Here is a 16,423-nt window from a genome sequence, read left to right as displayed (position 1 = left end):
CGTGGGCTCCCCGTTGCTGCACCAACTGTTTCATGTTCTCCTTGGCTTCCCCCCCCCCCCAAGTGCACTTCAGACGCTAAATAAATGTTTATTCTTTAGAAACACCGTATCGGCGCTGCTTCAGAAATAACAAGTATGTTTGGGTTCAAATAAATTCAGACTCGAGGAAACTGCCGCGGAAGAAATTGGAAGTGATCTGGCTTTCTCTTCCTTCTAGGGAAAGAGTAGCGGCAAGGGTAGTTCATTACAGAAAACCTTTCTTCCACTAGGACATCTTTCTGGCAAAAAAAGGGGGTGAGCACAAGAATTTCCTGATGATCAAAAACCACGGCTCCGCAGATGCCCGTTTCTCTCTGGAAGGCACTGAGCTGTGAAGGACCACAGCTGACGCCCCTGCCCCTGCGTGTCCCGCTCCTCGGTCTGTGCTCCGCCACACACCCGTCCAAAGCCCGGTCAGTGAAAGAAACCCCAGATTCACTGTGGGTGTGTTTGCTCACCTCCCGAGGCGCCGTGAAGCAAGGAGAGCCCTACAAAGAGGAAGAGGGGCTTGTGGCCCCCTGCGGTTGCCCCACTGCCCTCTGTGCCCCCCCCCCCCCGCGCCCCTGTGGGGGCAGCCACTCGCCACGGTTGCCCTGTGTCACTCGCCGCAGAGTGTAATGGTCAGGACCTTTCACTTCCAGGTGCCTAACCCTCAGCTCGGGCCACTCCAGCACCCACAGGCAGAGCTGAACTCGGGCCCACGGGGGGCTGTCACCTGCAGGCGGGCCCCATGCACTGGAGCTGGGAGGGGGGCGGCGGGTGGTCGCCCAGAGGGAGCACGGTGGCCCCAGGTCCTGCACCCTGGCTGCCCGGCCCCCGCTGGGCTCCTCCCATTCGGACGTTTCAAAGAGGACGGCACCCACCGTAATTCTAGCTGCTGTTCTACCTACAGCCCGACCACACTCGCGTCCCCAGCTCAGGTCTGAGGTCTCCGGGCCACACTGCTCTGGGTCAGGTCCAGCGGACGTCTGTCCTCACAGTTCAACCAGCGCCAGAAAGGCAAGGGTAAATCGGACTCGGAACCAGCGTACACAGGGCATGAGGACCGCAACACCACCTCTTCTGGAGAACGAGCGCCCAAGCGCCGCAGTCAGGACCCACGCAGCCAGACCGCGATCTCCGAGCTCCCGGTCCTGCCCCAGAGGCAGGACCCTTGCTTACCCCTCAGGTCGCCCTGCCGCCCTCCAGAGGATCTCGGTGTCCGGTGTCCCGGCGTGGGCGTTGAGAGGACTCCCCTTTGGGGTAGCACCCCTTGGACTCTGCCTTCCTCAGTGTGCATGTCCTGGAGGCCCGGGATGGATGACCCTAGGGGCTGAGCGACCAGTGTGGGATTTGGCGACATGATTTCTGGGAGTGCTCAGGAAGCTCACGGTTGATCCGTTTCCATCAGCAGCATGAGCGACAAAGCCTTGAACTCCCAGCCCGCTGGCTTTCTTCGTGTTTTGCAAACCTAGTTTGCTTTTGGGACGAAAACCGTGAATGGGCTGTGCCCTACCTCCCGCTCCATAGAGATGCACGTTCTAAGGTCAGGACCTCGGGCTGAGCCGGTGGGCTCAGAGCTGCCCCCAGCCCCCCGGCGTGAGCGGCTCCTCCGGCCAGGCCCACGCTGGCACGCTCAGACCACAGCTTCAGGGAGGCCTCCGCGCACCACAAACACCTGCCCCACGTGTGCACCCCTCTGCCCCGAAGTTTTCTTTGCACAGGTTCACCCATCCCCTCAGGGTCCTGGCCCCTTCTTTGGCCTCACACCTGTGTAATAGATACAACCAGTGTCTCCGCATGCTTTCACTCCGGCCTTCCCAAGTACAAGGTCTTTGTGGAAGGACTGCTGCGGGGATTAGGTTTAACTCAGAGACAAAACAATACACGTGTAGTTCTCACTCACAGAAAAGAAGGGTGGTGAGCGGGAGCAGGGAGGGGGCCGGGAACTTCGTGGAGACCGGGCTTCCGTCGCTGCCACCCTCAACACGTGTTTCCATGCTCACCACCCTCCCATGGCCCAGGCTGGCTGCTGGAGCGCCACCCATCATGTCTACCCTCCAGGCGAGCAGCAAGAGGAAAAAGAAAGGCATCTCCATGTTTTAAAGGAAACTTTCTGGAAATCTCAATACTTAGATTTCTTTGTCCGTGACTTGGTCACATCACTAAGTGACCTCAAACGAGGTATGACTGCAGAGGAGACTGGAGAATGTTGTCACATTCGCAGGGGCATATTTGGGCACAGTGCATGACCCAGATGATGTGGGCATCTGTTAGTGGTGCAGGAGATAGAAAACTGATGTTTATAGGCATCAAGCAGTGGCTTGCACAACTGCAGAGCCTGAGCTTCCAATATTCACAACTAGATTATGCAGCAGTGGGCCAGGACTCCAGGCAGTGGGGGCCTTGGGCACAAAATTTGAAGGTGCTCAAAAAACTCAGTAGTCAAGACAGATCAGTTTCTAGTAACAGCATTTTTAGAAATCAAAACTAATGCAGAAAAATCCACAATGAACAAAACATTAAAACGTTAAACACAGGACCAGTACAAGTTAAAAGTCCTGCAAGTCTATGGGCGCCTGGGTGGCTTATCTGGTTAAGCGTCTGACTCTCGATTTTGGCTCAGGGTCATGAGATCGAGCCCTACATCGGGCTCTGCGCTGGGCATGAAGCCTGCCTGAGGTTCTCTCTTCCTCTCTCTCTGCCCCCACTCACCCCACCCCCCTCACTCATGCTTTTTAAAAAAAGTCATGCAAGCCTAGATATTATCTTTAGGAAAAAATCTAAGTCCTTCTTGCGTTCTGCAAGCACGTCCGCAACCAGCTGCATTCCCAGGGCTCTCCCTCGGCAGGCAAAGAAAAACTGAGTTGGGGTCAGAAGAAGAAACACCAAGAACCAAAGTTCCCCATTTCATAAAGGATCGTTGGACAAAGGGGGAAGGAGAAGGAGACAGCGTCCAGATGTGTCTCAGTTTCCTCTCTAGCCCCCTCGCCCCCAGGCTGAATTTCCCCAAGCCCCCCTTAGCCATCGAGCAGTGTCGACGCTCGGCTGGAAGCCAGCAGAGTCGCTTCAGGACCCGCGGCAGAGGCCAGAGTTCAGGAGATGGAGGCCACCCCCCCAACCCGAGAGCACCACCAGGAACGCTGCCTGGGGCCAAGGACAGTCCCTGGGTCACAGATGTCAGCCTCCAGGTGCAAGGGGAGCCTCCCAGGCAGCAGGCGGAACACCGCTGACAGCTTGAGGCTCGAGGACGCCCTGCCTGTCCCCTCAGGGATACGCGCCCCCTCCCCCGGAGGAGGAATGCAGGGCGAGGTGTGCGTTGACTGAGGGACCTTCCCCCCCGCCCCCGAGGGGCCCTGAAAGCAGAGGGGCCCCAGGGCAGAGACGGCTAGTGACGAGCAGAGTCCGTGCGCAGCCCCCGGCTCACACACAGCAGCCAGGCATGGCCGGGGGCGGGCGGGCCCCCGGGTGTTTGCATTTCCAACCCCACCTATGTCCAGGTGGGCTCGGGAAGCCTCATGCACACCCCCCACCCCACCCCAGCGGGAAGGTGACGGCCAGAGCCACCTTGGCCACGACGGCCCGATCCCCGAGAGACAGCCCGAGGAGCTGAAACACACCTGCCCTCGACTGTTCTGGGAACAAAAAGTACACTTTGGTCAAGCAGCCTGGCCTTCCCTCACTTGGGACAACTCCCGTCACTAGATCAGATCAAGGTAAAGCTCGTAAGGCACTTGGGGTTCTCTGGAGGATGACTTAACAGCAAGCGGCATCGGTTTAGAAAGGCTGCTCCCCTTCCTGCACACGCCGTCTGGGCCAGCCTGGCAATCGCGTTACACTTGAGCCCTCCCCCACGTCCCCTCTGGGCTGGCCTCTGGCCTCCCCCCTGGCCCACACGGTCTCCTGGAAGCCCCCCGTGTGCTTTGTGGCCCGTCAGGGTGGAGGCCGGCAGCGAGCGGAGCCCACAGCAGCCCTCCCCAGACCACGGCCCAGACGCACAGGTGCGCCCCCACACCCACCCCCGGCGAGCCATCCAGAGCCAGGCTTCTGGGCCAGGACGCCCGCGTGGGGTAGTTCGGACCCGATCTTCTCACCTGTCATGTGGGCTGAGCTTGGCGTCAGGCCTGGGACACAGGACAGCCCTCGAGGTATGACCTCAGGTACCCACCTGCCCCGTTGACTCCCACCTTTGCCACCTGCTGTGGGACGTGCAAGTTGGGAACCTCTCTGAGCCCGTTCCTCATCTGTAAGAGGCAGGATTTTTAGGAGAAATAAAGGAGTTAATATGTGCAAAGCACTTAGGCCAGCATCTGGCATAAAATATCCTAAGTGTGTTAGCCACCAGTATCACGCATGATTAGTCCTCGGCGGCATGGCCCCATTCCTTTCACGTGGGTTTGTGGGCAATTCTAGACAATGAGACACGAGGGGAGGTCAGCAGAAGCCAGGGCTTCTGAACTGGTTCCTTTTATGTTAAAAAGAGACACAGAAGAGACCACCACCTGCTCACATACACCTTACCCTGGACTTGGCTCATATTTGGGTGTGATGCTTGGAGTGGTGGCAGCCACCTTGTAACCATGAGGCCTGATCCTGGCTAGCCACATGGGAGGAGGGCGTACACCACACCTGGGGCTCCGATGAGCAAGGAGGGAGGGAGAGCGAGCTGCTGGAGGCAACCAATGCATTCAAAGCCCCTGCAGCCCTTTTGTACCCCCATCAGCCTCATTCTCAGTTCTGTGAGCCCAGTCACCATTCCTCACCCCAGAGAACTGGGAGATGACAGAGTGACCTTGAGCTTGGAGAGGCTGCTCCCTTGGGATAAAGGTATTATGAGTTAAATAGAGAGGTCGGAGAGCTTCTGGTCCGCAGTTTTATAGAAAAGATTTAGGAGGATTAGAGTATTTGCTTACATCACATGCCCTCAGTAGGCTGGTCCAGGCTGCATGTGACGGAGTCTGAACCTCAGCCCTACCCAGTGCCCTACCTCCTCGCTGAGCTTTTAATTCAACAGACCCAAGAACTCACACCCTAAGAAACACAATGGCTTTCCATTTTGTTCTTTAGCCACACCAACTCACCTTATTTTTAGAGTAAAAACCATAATCCTGATTCCAGTTTGGAAAGATGTGGGCGACTAATATTTTGTCAAAGCACAAGGAATGACAACAAGAAATCTGACAATGGAAGATTTTATTTATACACAGAACAGCCTATTTACACCCCCAGATCGGGTATGTACACAGCGATACAGGAGACATTTGCTTCCACGGCGGGCACTGTATAAATTAAGATCATAAATATGAGGGGTAAGCCCCACCCGAGGGCACAAAACCTTTTCTCCAAGACTCCCCAGGACCCCTCCCCTCACAGCCACAGTGGGGACGGGTCGGGCCAGGCAGAGGAGCAGCCCTACAGAGGGCGACACGGCGCTGGCCCCACAGCGATGCACTTCCACGCGACACTCACTTTTACTCCATTCACCTCTAACTTACTAGAATCAGAAAAATGGTTTTTACGTAAACAGTGTTGTTTTCATCACTGACAACACATTAATTTTCAACACCATGCTTGACCCAACCCTCAGGCTTTCCAGAGAGAGGGCCAGGAGGGCCCAGGGTGGCCCTGCAGCTTCAGCCCCAGTGGCTGCTGCCACACACACCCACACCACACCCCCCCGCACCGCGTGCATGCTTGTCCCCAGTCACTGCCAGAGGGGACAACGCACATGCCGTTCTGGTACCGCAGGCTCGGGTCCCCACAGTCTCCTTCCTCAGCCTGTTCTACCTGGAAAGCCAGTGATTTCTGGTGGCCAGATGATCCCTCTCTGCCTTCCATGTCCCAAACGGGCACCAGAACTCGGGGTGGGAAGGCCACACACAGCGGCCCTGTGGGGCACAGGCCCCTTCGCCCCAAACCCAGCGCAGCCACTCTGCCCTCGGGACAGAAGCGGGCCGGGCACCCGGAAGGCCAGCAGGAGGAGCATCCCCAAACCAGAGGCATGGGCCTGGCTGGGCTCACGGAGGGGCCCACCGTGCACACCAGTAAGAGGGGAAACACAGGGACCTGCAAAGCAAGTGGCAAGTAGAGGCTGTCAGCGGTGAGCTCCCTAAGGCCCCCCAAGGGTGAGCGGACAGCACCAGCAGCCCAGTCCCCCCGCACAGACAAGGGGTGAAACGAGCTCCGGGGAGGGCCGGGTGGCGCGGCCTGCGGACGCTCATGCTCAGCCCCCCCGCCCCCCGCCACTTTGGGGCACGGGGCCCTGGCTGGCAGCCGGACGCCGTTCCCCCCGCCCAGGCGGGCTGGGGACATGGGCCAGAGCGGCATGAGACAGAGCCGTCCACATGGTCAGAGACCGTTGGGACGCTGGCCCAGGACCAAGCCTGGGCTCCCCCAGGACGGGGAGGGGCGTCTCCCCAGCGCCCAGGAAGCGCGCTCTCCCCCCAACAGTGAGCTCACGCAAACACGTCCTCTGTCTGGGCAGAGACAGGAGAGGCTATGGCGTCTCGGGGACAGATGTCCCACGTCAGCAGCTTGAGAGGGTACCAACCGGGACAAGGGACCAAAGGCGAACGGGCAGGGGATGTGTCAGCCCGAGATCACAGCCACCCGGTTACTCGGCTTAAGGAGGCGCGGGTTTGCCTCCTCTCCAGGTCAAGTGAAAACGGATGGGCCTAGCGACGCGTCCCGGCGGCTCTCAAGCCAGGAGGGGCAGGGTCGCTGGGATCCATCGTCAGTAAACGGGACGACAGCCGTGGGGGGGGGGCGGGGGGGCCGCGGGGCTGCTGCCAAGAACCAGGATGGATGGCGGGCACAGACCTGTCCTGGGCAGGAGGCTGCCGGCTGGGCCAGGGTCTGTGCGCCCGGAAGATGCCACACGGTGCGCGAACACGGGGCTCGCAGCGAGGAGCCCGCTCGCCGAACGCAGGCTGCCCGGGGCGCAGGTCAGCGAGAGCGGAGAGGTGGCGGCCGCCCGCCCCCCACGACGCCGGGCGGGACAAGGTGCTGTTTCAAAGGTAGCTGTGTTGGTGTGTTCAAGACCCCGGAGCAGTCACAGAAAGGGCGTCCGCGAGGCTTCCTGTCCGGAGCGAAGGGAGTAGCACCATGCGAAGGGGCAGGCGCTGGGCCTGGCCTCAGTCGCGGGGGGCCCGGGGAACGCAGGCCGACAGGGCCAGGGCTAGGCCTCGGTGGCAGGAGTGCTCCGGCTCAGCTCTTTGATGCCACACAGGATCCTCTTCATGTGGCCTACCTTGGTCACGCCGAGGTCCTGCAACGAGAGGACAGCGCCCTGACGCCGGGCTTTCTGAACACCAGTGTTGGGGGGGGGGGAAGACAGTGACACCAGATGGAGATGGCACACGCGTGAACAGTCGTGCAGACGCCTGCCACACCTCCCCCGCGAGCACAGCGTCCCCGCCGTCGTGCGGGACAGACACGGGACGCTGGCCCGGCGGCGGCAGGTGGATGCAGTGACTGGACGAAGCTGCTGTCCAGGATGTCCCCAGGGAGCCCTCGCCCTCTCCGGATGCGGCTCCGGGAGCCCCGGGCTCAGGCTGGCCCGAGCGAGCTCTGGCCGCGAGCAGCCTGCCTCCTGCGCGCACCGCACGCGTGCACCCCGCACACCCTGCGCACCCCGCGCCCAGGGCCCTGGCGGCCTGCGTCAAGCAAGTCTGTCAGTGCTGGTCCTCCAACAGCGTTCGTTCAAGCCTCTGTGTCACGTACTGGGGATTCCCGCAATTATTTCAGACAGTTTTGCTATTACATTTGTTGCCGTCATCTGTGACCAGTGATCAGGACTCACTGAAAGCTCAGATGACGGTTAGCAGTTTTTAGCAATCTAGTATTTTTTCGTTAAGGTAGGCACAGTTTTGAGATGTTATGCTTTGCACACTTAATAGACGGCAGTGTATTATAACCGTGACTTTCGTGTGCACTGGGAAATCCAACAGTTCAGACTCGCTTCCTCGCAGGGGTCTGGGACGCAACCTGCAGCATCTCTGTGGGGTGCCTGCATGTCAGCTCCAAAGGGAGAGGGACCCCCCGTGTGCTGGGGGCCGACGTCACACAGAGCTCTTCGGCTGACTCATTAGCACAGAGCTGTGTCCCCCAACAGTTTTTTTAAGTGGGCTCCATGCCCAGTGTGGGGCTTGAACCCACAACCCTGAGACCAAGAGTCACACGCTCTACCCACTGAGCCAGCCAGGCACCCCCCTCAACAGGATTTTTAATGTTAAAATAGTTCATTTGTCCAATTAGGTTAAGAAAAGCAAGGTTCCCCTCATCACATCCGCTTTGGTCTTGTTTGGCTGCGGCGGGTGGTGACATGACTGCCGGGGCAGAGGCGGTCTCTCAGCCACCGCCATGCATCACCTGAGCCGCGCACAAGAGAACCATGAGGAGAGCCCTGATGTTGGGACGTGGCTGGGTCAGAGGGAGGGGACAGAGAAGGGAGCATAGGGAAGCCCAGGGCGGGTTCCCAGGAGACGCTGTGGAAGTACCTTGAGGTCCCTCCGCTCTAGGTGCAGGAGCTCGGAGCCCCGGATGTCGTGTCGCGTGAAGATGTCCTTATACTCACAGAGACTGAGGTGCTCCAGCCAGGCAGCAACCTCCTCTGTCCCCCAGAGGTGAACTGTCAGAGACGGAAAAGCACGAATGCAGTGAATGCCCAGAGCCCAGCACGAGGCAGGTGGCAGCCGGCGCCTGAGACACCCCCAGCAGCAGGCATCCCAAGACGCCCCAGAAGCCAGCACCCACATGCCCCAGCAGCAGGTACCCCAGATGCCGACGTGCCCCAGCAGCCGGCTCCCGAGACGCTCCAGCAGCAGGGACCCCACACGCGCACCCAGCAGCCAGCACCTGACGCCCAGCCACAGGCACCCAGAACCATGCAGAAAGCAGCAGGGAGCCACCCGCTCTCCATGGGAATGAGCTGCGGTCTGTTCCTGCCAGGTCGGCCATCAGCCTGGACGTTTCCCCTGTGTCCCAGGAGGGACCGCACACCCCCAAATAAGAGGGAAACACCAATGTGACTGTGCCGCTAGAGCCAGGCCACCATCCTCTCTAGAGGGTTCACGTCCCTCTGGTCCACGGCAGGAAGGGAAACAGGCAGAGATTTCACGTAGTCAGAGCCACCGTCATTAAAAGAAACCCAACTGCTGGACAAACATGCGAAGAAGAAAAATCAGAGGGAGCGACCGCTACCCACCAATCCAAACCCGGAGCTGCCCGGCACCTGAGAGCACTGGAAACAGCCATGCTCAGAGCCCCAGTTTACAGACTCCCCCCAAAAATGTCCTCGAGTGCCATTTTTATTGACCTCCCCGGCTGCAAGTGCTGGTGGCCTGGGGAAGCCACGAGTCATCGCTGGGGAGCAGCAGCCCCGCACAAGACCAGAGTGTGAGCTGTGTGTCTCTGAGTGTCCTGTCACCTCCCCTGTCCGCCTCCCCCCCCGCACCCCCAATCCAGGGCAGGCAGGCAGCGTGGTGTCAGTCACCGGAGTCCACACAGGGAGCGACCTGGGCAGGAGCAACAACACAGGGCCAGAAGCACAGGGGCAGTTCCCTAGCCAGACAGACACCACGGCGCAGGCCGTGACAGGGGTCGTGGTCGGGGACCACTGGGAAGAGCCATGAGGCCACGGGAGAAAGCAGAGACCACAAGGGCCCCACAGCCGGCGTGGACAGCCACAAGGACAGCGGGAGGGCAGGTACCCGGGGCTCCCAGGCTACTGCGAGCTTCTCTGTTCTTGCTGTTTTTCTCTTTCTTAAACTTCGTCACCAGGCGGAATTTGCCACTGCGGCTGCGTTTAGAAAGCTCCAGCATCACATTCTGTGGGGGAAGCGAGAGACAGGAGAGTCAAGAGCCTGATGCAGCCAGGCCTGAGCCACGGCAGTCCGAGAGGCAGGGCAGGGGGCGGGGGCTCGGCCCCTGCTTTACTTACTCGGGTGTCCCCCTTGGTTTCTAGGCTTGCAGTGACTGGTTCGTAACGCCTTTTAAAGGTGGTTCCACAGTGATCACACAGTGTCTAATTTCACATTCGATTTCCTTCATTTTATAACGTGTTTCTCATGTGATTAAAAAGCTTCGTGAATATTACCTAGATACCAGTACATTCTACAAAGATTATCCAGTAGGTCACAGCCAATCTTCCAGAGCTGCGGCTGGGACTAGCGGGGTGTGTGTGTGTGTGCGTGCATGTGTGGGGTGTGTGTGTGTGTGTGTGTGTGTGTGTGTGTGTGTGTGTGTGTGTGTGTGTGTGTGTGTGTGTGTGTGTGTGTGTGTGTCTTTCTAAACAAAGCTGTGTGTGTGTGTGTGTCTTTCTAAACAAAGCTTTTCCAGCACTTGTGTGTGTGTGTGTGTGTGTGTGTGTGTGTGTGTGTGTGTGTGTGTGGTGTGTGTGTCTTTCTAAACAAAGCTGTGTGTGTGTGTGTGTGTGTGTCTTTCTAAACAAAGCTTTTCCAGCACTTTGCGCTCTTTCCTTGGGACCTACTTCCTGAAGCAGCATCGTGGAGGAACGGGGCACTGGGTCCCTTCCACCCCCCACTCCCCGGCCCCACAGGGCTGCCCAGCAAACAGGCGGAGCTGACACTGCCCCTTCCCAGCACAGAAGCTGGCGCAGGGGCCTCTGCTGAAAAGAATGCTCCGCACACACAATACACGAGCCTGCATTTACGTGTGTACACGTCCTACCCCTGTATTCACAAATAAAGCAGAATTTCCTATGTGCCAGGTGCACCCCAAGGGCCTGGACTCTGCCCCAGGGCCCTGTCCACCGACATCCCCACACTGACCCGCATGGTCAGACTTGGCAGCTTTAGGACACTTTCAGATCTGAAAAGGACACGTGGTCCCACTGAAAATGTCACAGGGATTTTCATTAGAATCACACCAAGTCTAGCGTGGGGGAAGAATATGGGTCCTCACGTCTGGGAACATACTTTGTCGTGCCTCCAACCCTCCTGGTGCCCCTGAGGGTCCTCCCCTTCGTGGATTTCTGATCAGAGGCATTTCCGGCTTCAGCTTTTCTACTAGAAGAGAGACTTCTCACAATGGTATTTCTAACCGATGACTGCAGCGCTCAAGGAACTTATTTTTACAATTTTTTTTTAAAGACTTTATTTGACAGAGACACAGGGAGAGAGGGAACACAGCAGAGGGAGCGGGAGAGGGAGAAGCAGGCTTCCCGCTGAGCAGGGAGCCCGATGCGGGGCCCGATCCCAGGACCCTGGGACCATGACCTGAGCCGAAGGCAGACGCTTAATGACTGAGCCACCCAGGCGCCCCTACAAATTTCTTAACTTGGTAAAATTACCAACCATCGATTCTAACAGCTGCTCCATTAAAGACCATTAGCGCCCGGGCGACCAGGCTCTTCTGCGCTGAGACTGGCGGGCACCTCGCTCCTCCGTGCTTCCACAGGAGGGGTCACCGCAGGGACCCACAGCTGCTCTCCTACACGGCCCAAACACAATCCTACGCCTGGCTTTATAATTTTTTTTTTTAATGCAATATGAGGATTACATTTTTTTCTTTTATTATCTTTTTAAAGATTTTATTTATTTGTCAGAAAGAGAAAGCACGCACAAGCAGGGGGAGCAGCAGGCTCCCCGCTGAGCAGGGAGCCCGACGTGGGGCTCGATCCCAGGACCCCGGGATCATGACCTGAGCCGAAGGTGGATGCTTGCTTAACTGACTGAGCCACCCAGGAGCCCCTACTTCTAACTTTTAATATGGGTATTTTCACCCGTTCATAAAATGGGGAGACCAGCAGAATGAGGTTATCAATACGTGATCTTAGTCTCCCCTTAGCAAATTTCAGACATCAAACTACGCCCCCCACAAATACTTCAGTATGCAACCCTACATCGAACCACAGCACTATCATCACACTGACACCAGCAAAAATTCATATGTATCTGATAATATCAAATCTCCCTGCCCATTCCAAAGATTTATCCTCATGGCGGGTGTGTTTGAATCAGGACCCTGATGAGGGCCACGAGTGACACTCAGCCCTGTGGCTCTCGGGCTCTCCCGTTTTGACCTTCGCCCGCAGAGAAACCAGCTATCCATCCCGTAAGCCGGCTCCCATTCTGACTCTGACCGCGCGTGGCTCCCTGGCAGCGGCCAGCCCACCCCCTGCCCGCGTGCAGCCGCTGACTGGATCCAGATTCCTGCCTCCCGACAGGATGCTGTTGCCAGCCCAGCAGTGCCACCGGCTTGCGACTGCCTCCCGACAGGCGAGGCCTGCTGTCCTCTTTCTGGGGTCAGCGGCTTCTTCCACCACAGGAGCCACTACCCATGCATGACCCACCGGAAATTGAGCATTTCCTCGGCCGGGGGGGGCAAAATGGCCTTTCAATTCCTCTGCACTTTCCACCCGGAACTGCTTTCAATTATTTGATTTAAAGAAACTATTTTGGGGCACCTGGGTGGCTCAGTCGGTTGAGTGTCTGCCTTCAGCTCAGGTCATGATCTTCAGGTCCTGGGATCGAGTCTTCTGTGAGGCTCCCTGCTCAGCGGGGAGTCTGCCTCTCCCTCTGCCCCTCCCACTGCTTGTGCTCTCTTTCTCATGAATAAAATCTATTCTAAAAAAAAGATTAAAAAAATAAAAAATAAATACACTGTTTTTACAGATCTACTGATAATACGGAATTCTGAAATCAGGTGTGCTAGTTTTTAAAAAAATGAACTGTTTGAAAGTTCGGGGGCGCCTGGGTGGCTCAATCGTTAAGCGTCTGCCTTCGGCTCAGGTCATGATCCCAGGGTCCTGAGATCGAGCCCCGCGTCGGGCTCCCTGCTCCGCGGGAAGCCTGCTTCTCCCTCTCCCACTCCTCCTGCTTGTGTTCCCTCTCTCTGTCAAATAAATAAATAAAGTCTTTAAAAAAAATAGTTCAGGAGATTTGCTTCACAATATGTGAATATGCTTAACACTACTTGAATTGTACACTTAAAAACAACAGATATGGTCAATGTGTGTTTCTTATCACAATTTAAAACACGAACTGGGCCAATGTCCATCTTTTCCTAGCTCTGATGAGGTTTCTTACATAGGAAATTACATATTCCTTGACATTTTCCCTTCAGAGATAGTAATTTTTTCAAGTTGTCCTGTGGCTATTCTTTTTCTTTTTTTTTATTATGTTATGTTAATCACCATACAGTACATCATTAGTTTTTGATGTAGTGTTCCATGATTCATTGTTTGCGTATAACACCCAGTGCTCCATGCAGAACGTGCCCTCTTTAATACCCATCACCAGGCCAACCCATCCTCCCACGCCCTTCCCCTCTAGAACCCTCAGTTTGTTTTGCAGAGACCACAATACCTCATGGTTTGTCTCTCCCTCCGATTTCCCACCCCCTTCATTCTTCCCCTCCTGCTATCTTCTTCCTCTTTTTTTTTTATTAACATATAATGTATTATTTGCTTCAGAAGTACAGATCTGTGATTCAACAGTCTTGCACAATTCACAGCGCTCACCATAGCACATACCCTCCCCAATGTCTATCACCCAGCCACCCCCTCCCTCCCACCCCCGACCACTCCAGCAACACTCAGTTTGTTTCCTGAGATTAAGAATTCCTCATATCAGTGAGGTCATATGATACATGTCTTTCTCTGACTACTTCACTCAGCTATAATACCCTCCAGTTCCATCCATGTTTTTGCAAATGGCAAGATCTCATTCTTTCTGATGGCTACATAATATTCCATTGTATATATATATATACCACATCTTCTTTATCCATTCATCTGTCGATGGACATCTTGGCTCTTTCCACAGTTTGGCTATTGTGGACATTGCTGCTATAAACATCGGGGTGCACGTACCCCTTCGGATCCCTACATTTGTATCTTTGGGGTAAATACCCAGTAGTGCAATTGCTGGATCGTATGGTAGCTCTATTTTCAACTTTTTGAGGAACCTCCATACTGTTTTCCAGAGTGGCTGCACCAGCTTGCATTCCCACCAACAGTGTAGGAGGGTTCCCCTTTCTCCGCATCCTCACCAACATCTGTCGTTTCCTGACTTGTTAATTTTAGCCCTTCTGACGGGTGTGAGGGGGTATCTCACTGAGGTTTTGATTTGGATTTCCCTGATGCCGAGCGATGTTGAGCACTTTTTCATGTGTCTGTTGGCCGTCTGGATGTCTTCTTTGGAAAAATGTTCATGTCTTCTGCCCATTTCTTGACTGGATTATTTGTTCTTTGGGTGTTGAGTTTGATAAGTTCTTTATAGATTTTGGATACTAGCCCTTTATCTGATATGTCATTTGCAAATATCTTCTCCCATTCTGTCGGTCATCTTTTGGTTTTGTGGACTGTTTCTTTTGCTGTGCAAAAGCTTTTTATCTTGATGAGTTCCCAATAGTTCATTTTTGCCCTTGCTTCCCTTGTCTTTGCCAATGTTTCTAGGAAGAATCTGCTGCAGCTGAGGTCGAAGAGGTTGCTGCCTGTTCTCCTTTAGGATGTTGATGGACTCCTGTCTCACATTTAGGTCTTTCATCCATTTTGAGTCTATTTTTGTGTGTGGTGTAAGGAAATGGTCCAGTTTCATTCTTCTGCATGTGGCTGTCCAATTTTCCCAACACCATTTGTTGAAGAGACTGTCTTTTTTCCATTGGACATTCTTTCCTGCTTTGTCGAAGATGAGTTGACCATAGAGTTGAGGGTCCATTTCTGGGCTCTCGATTCTGTTCCATTGATCTATGTGTCTCTTTTTGTGCCAGTACCATACTGTCTTGATGATGACAGCTTTGTAACAGAGCTTGAAGTCCGGAATTGTGATGCCTCCACAGCTTCGCTTTTCTTTTTCAACATACCTCTGGCTATTCGAGGTCTTTTCTGGTTCCATACAAATTTTAGGATTTGTTCCATTTCTTTGAAAAAAGTTGATCATATTTTGATGGGGATTGCACTGAATGTGTAGATTGCTCTAGGTAGCATTGACACCTTCACAATATTTGTTCTTCCAATCCATGAGCATGGAACATTTTTCCATTTCTTTATGTCTTCCTCAATTTCTTTCATGAGTATTTTATAGTTTTCTGAGTACAGATCCTTTGCGCCTCTTTGATTAGATTTATTCCCAGGTATCTTATGGTTTTGGGTGCAATTGTAAATGGGATCGACTCCGTAATTTCTCTTTCTTCTGTCTTGTTGTTGGTGTATTGGAATGCCAATGATTTCTGTGCATTGATTTTATATCCTGCCACTTTGCTGAATTCCTGGATGAGTTCTAGCAGTTTTGGGGTGGAGCCTTTTGGGTTTTCCACATAAAGTATCATATCATCTGCAAACAGTGAGAGTTTGACTTCTTCTTTGCCAATTTGGATGCCTTTGATTTCTTTTTGTTGTCTGATTGCTGTGGCTAGGACTTCTAGTACTATATTGAATAGCAGTGGTGATAGTGGACATCCCTGCCATGTTCCTAACCTTAGGGGAAAGCTCTCAGTTTTTTCCCATTGAGAATATTCACTGTGGGTTTTTCATAGATGGCTTTTATGATATTGATGTATGTACCCTCTATCCCTACACTCTGAAGAGTTTTAATCAAGAAAGGATGTTGTACTTTGTCAAATGCTTTTTCTGCATCTATTGAGAGGATCATATGATTCTTGTTCTTTCTTTTGTTAATGTATTGTATCACGTTGATTGATTCGCGGATGTTGAACCAACCTTGCAGCCCAGGGATAAATCCCACTTGGGTGTGGTGAATAATCCTTTTAATGTACTGTTGGATCCTATTGGCTAGTATTTTGGTGAGAATTTTTGCATCCATGTTCATCAAGGATATTGGTCTGTAATTCTCCTTTTTGATGGGGTCTTTGTCTGGTTTGGGGATCAAGGTAATGGTGGCCTCATAAAACGAGTTTGGAAGTTTTCCTTCCATTTCTATTTTTTGGAACAGTTTCAGAAGAATAGGTATTAATTCTTCTTCAAATGTTTGGGAGAATTCCCCTGGGAAGCCATCTGCCCCTGGGCTTTTGTTTGCTGGGAGATTTTTGATGACTGCTTCAATTTCCTTATTGGTTATAGGTCTGTTCAGGTTTTCTACTTCTTTCTGGTTCAGTTTTGGTAGTTGATACATCTCTAGGGATGCATCCATTTCTTCCAGATTATCTAATTTGCCGGCATATGGTTGCTCATAATATGTTCTTATAATCGTTTGTATTTCTTTGGTGTTCGTTGTGATCTCTCCTCTTCCATTCATGATTTTGTTGATTTTGGTCATTTCTCTTTTCTTTTCGGTAAGTCTGGCCAGGGGTTTATCAATCTTGTTAATTCTTTCAAAGAACCAGCTCCTTGTTTCGTTGATCTGTTCTACTGTTCTTTTGGTTTCTATTTCATTGATTTCTGTTCTGATCTTTATGATTTCTCTTCTCCTGCTGGGTTTAGGCT

General features: G+C 53.9%; 1 protein-coding gene and 1 non-coding gene across 12 annotated transcripts in view; both read right to left on the bottom strand.

Moving 5' to 3' along the window:
* Positions 1-5,200: 5,200 nt before the first annotated feature.
* Positions 5,201-16,423, bottom strand: part of DGKD (diacylglycerol kinase delta) — a 119,209-nt gene continuing 107,986 nt past the window's right edge. For 10 of the 11 annotated variants that reach the window (XM_035726676.1, XM_035726675.1, XM_035726679.1 and 7 more), the window contains 3 exons: positions 9,729-9,846; positions 8,517-8,647; positions 5,201-7,285 (listed from right to left, as the gene is read on the bottom strand). In XM_035726676.1, the coding sequence (XP_035582569.1) occupies positions 7,196-7,285; positions 8,517-8,647; positions 9,729-9,846 (339 nt within the window). In that variant the 3' untranslated portion in view covers positions 5,201-7,195. The remainder of the gene's footprint in view (positions 7,286-8,516; positions 8,648-9,728; positions 9,847-16,423) is intronic. The other variant, XM_035726677.1, reaches the window with a different exon arrangement.
* On the bottom strand, positions 8,151-8,223 carry TRNAK-CUU. Its single transcript has one exon. It is a non-coding gene; the product is annotated as a tRNA-Lys (tRNA).

This window comes from Zalophus californianus, chromosome 3 (assembly GCF_009762305.2).
Source record: "Zalophus californianus isolate mZalCal1 chromosome 3, mZalCal1.pri.v2, whole genome shotgun sequence".
NCBI lineage: Eukaryota > Metazoa > Chordata > Mammalia > Carnivora > Otariidae > Zalophus > Zalophus californianus.
The sequence above is the reverse complement of the archived record's forward strand: the minus strand, read 5'-3'. Positions and strand labels throughout refer to the sequence as shown.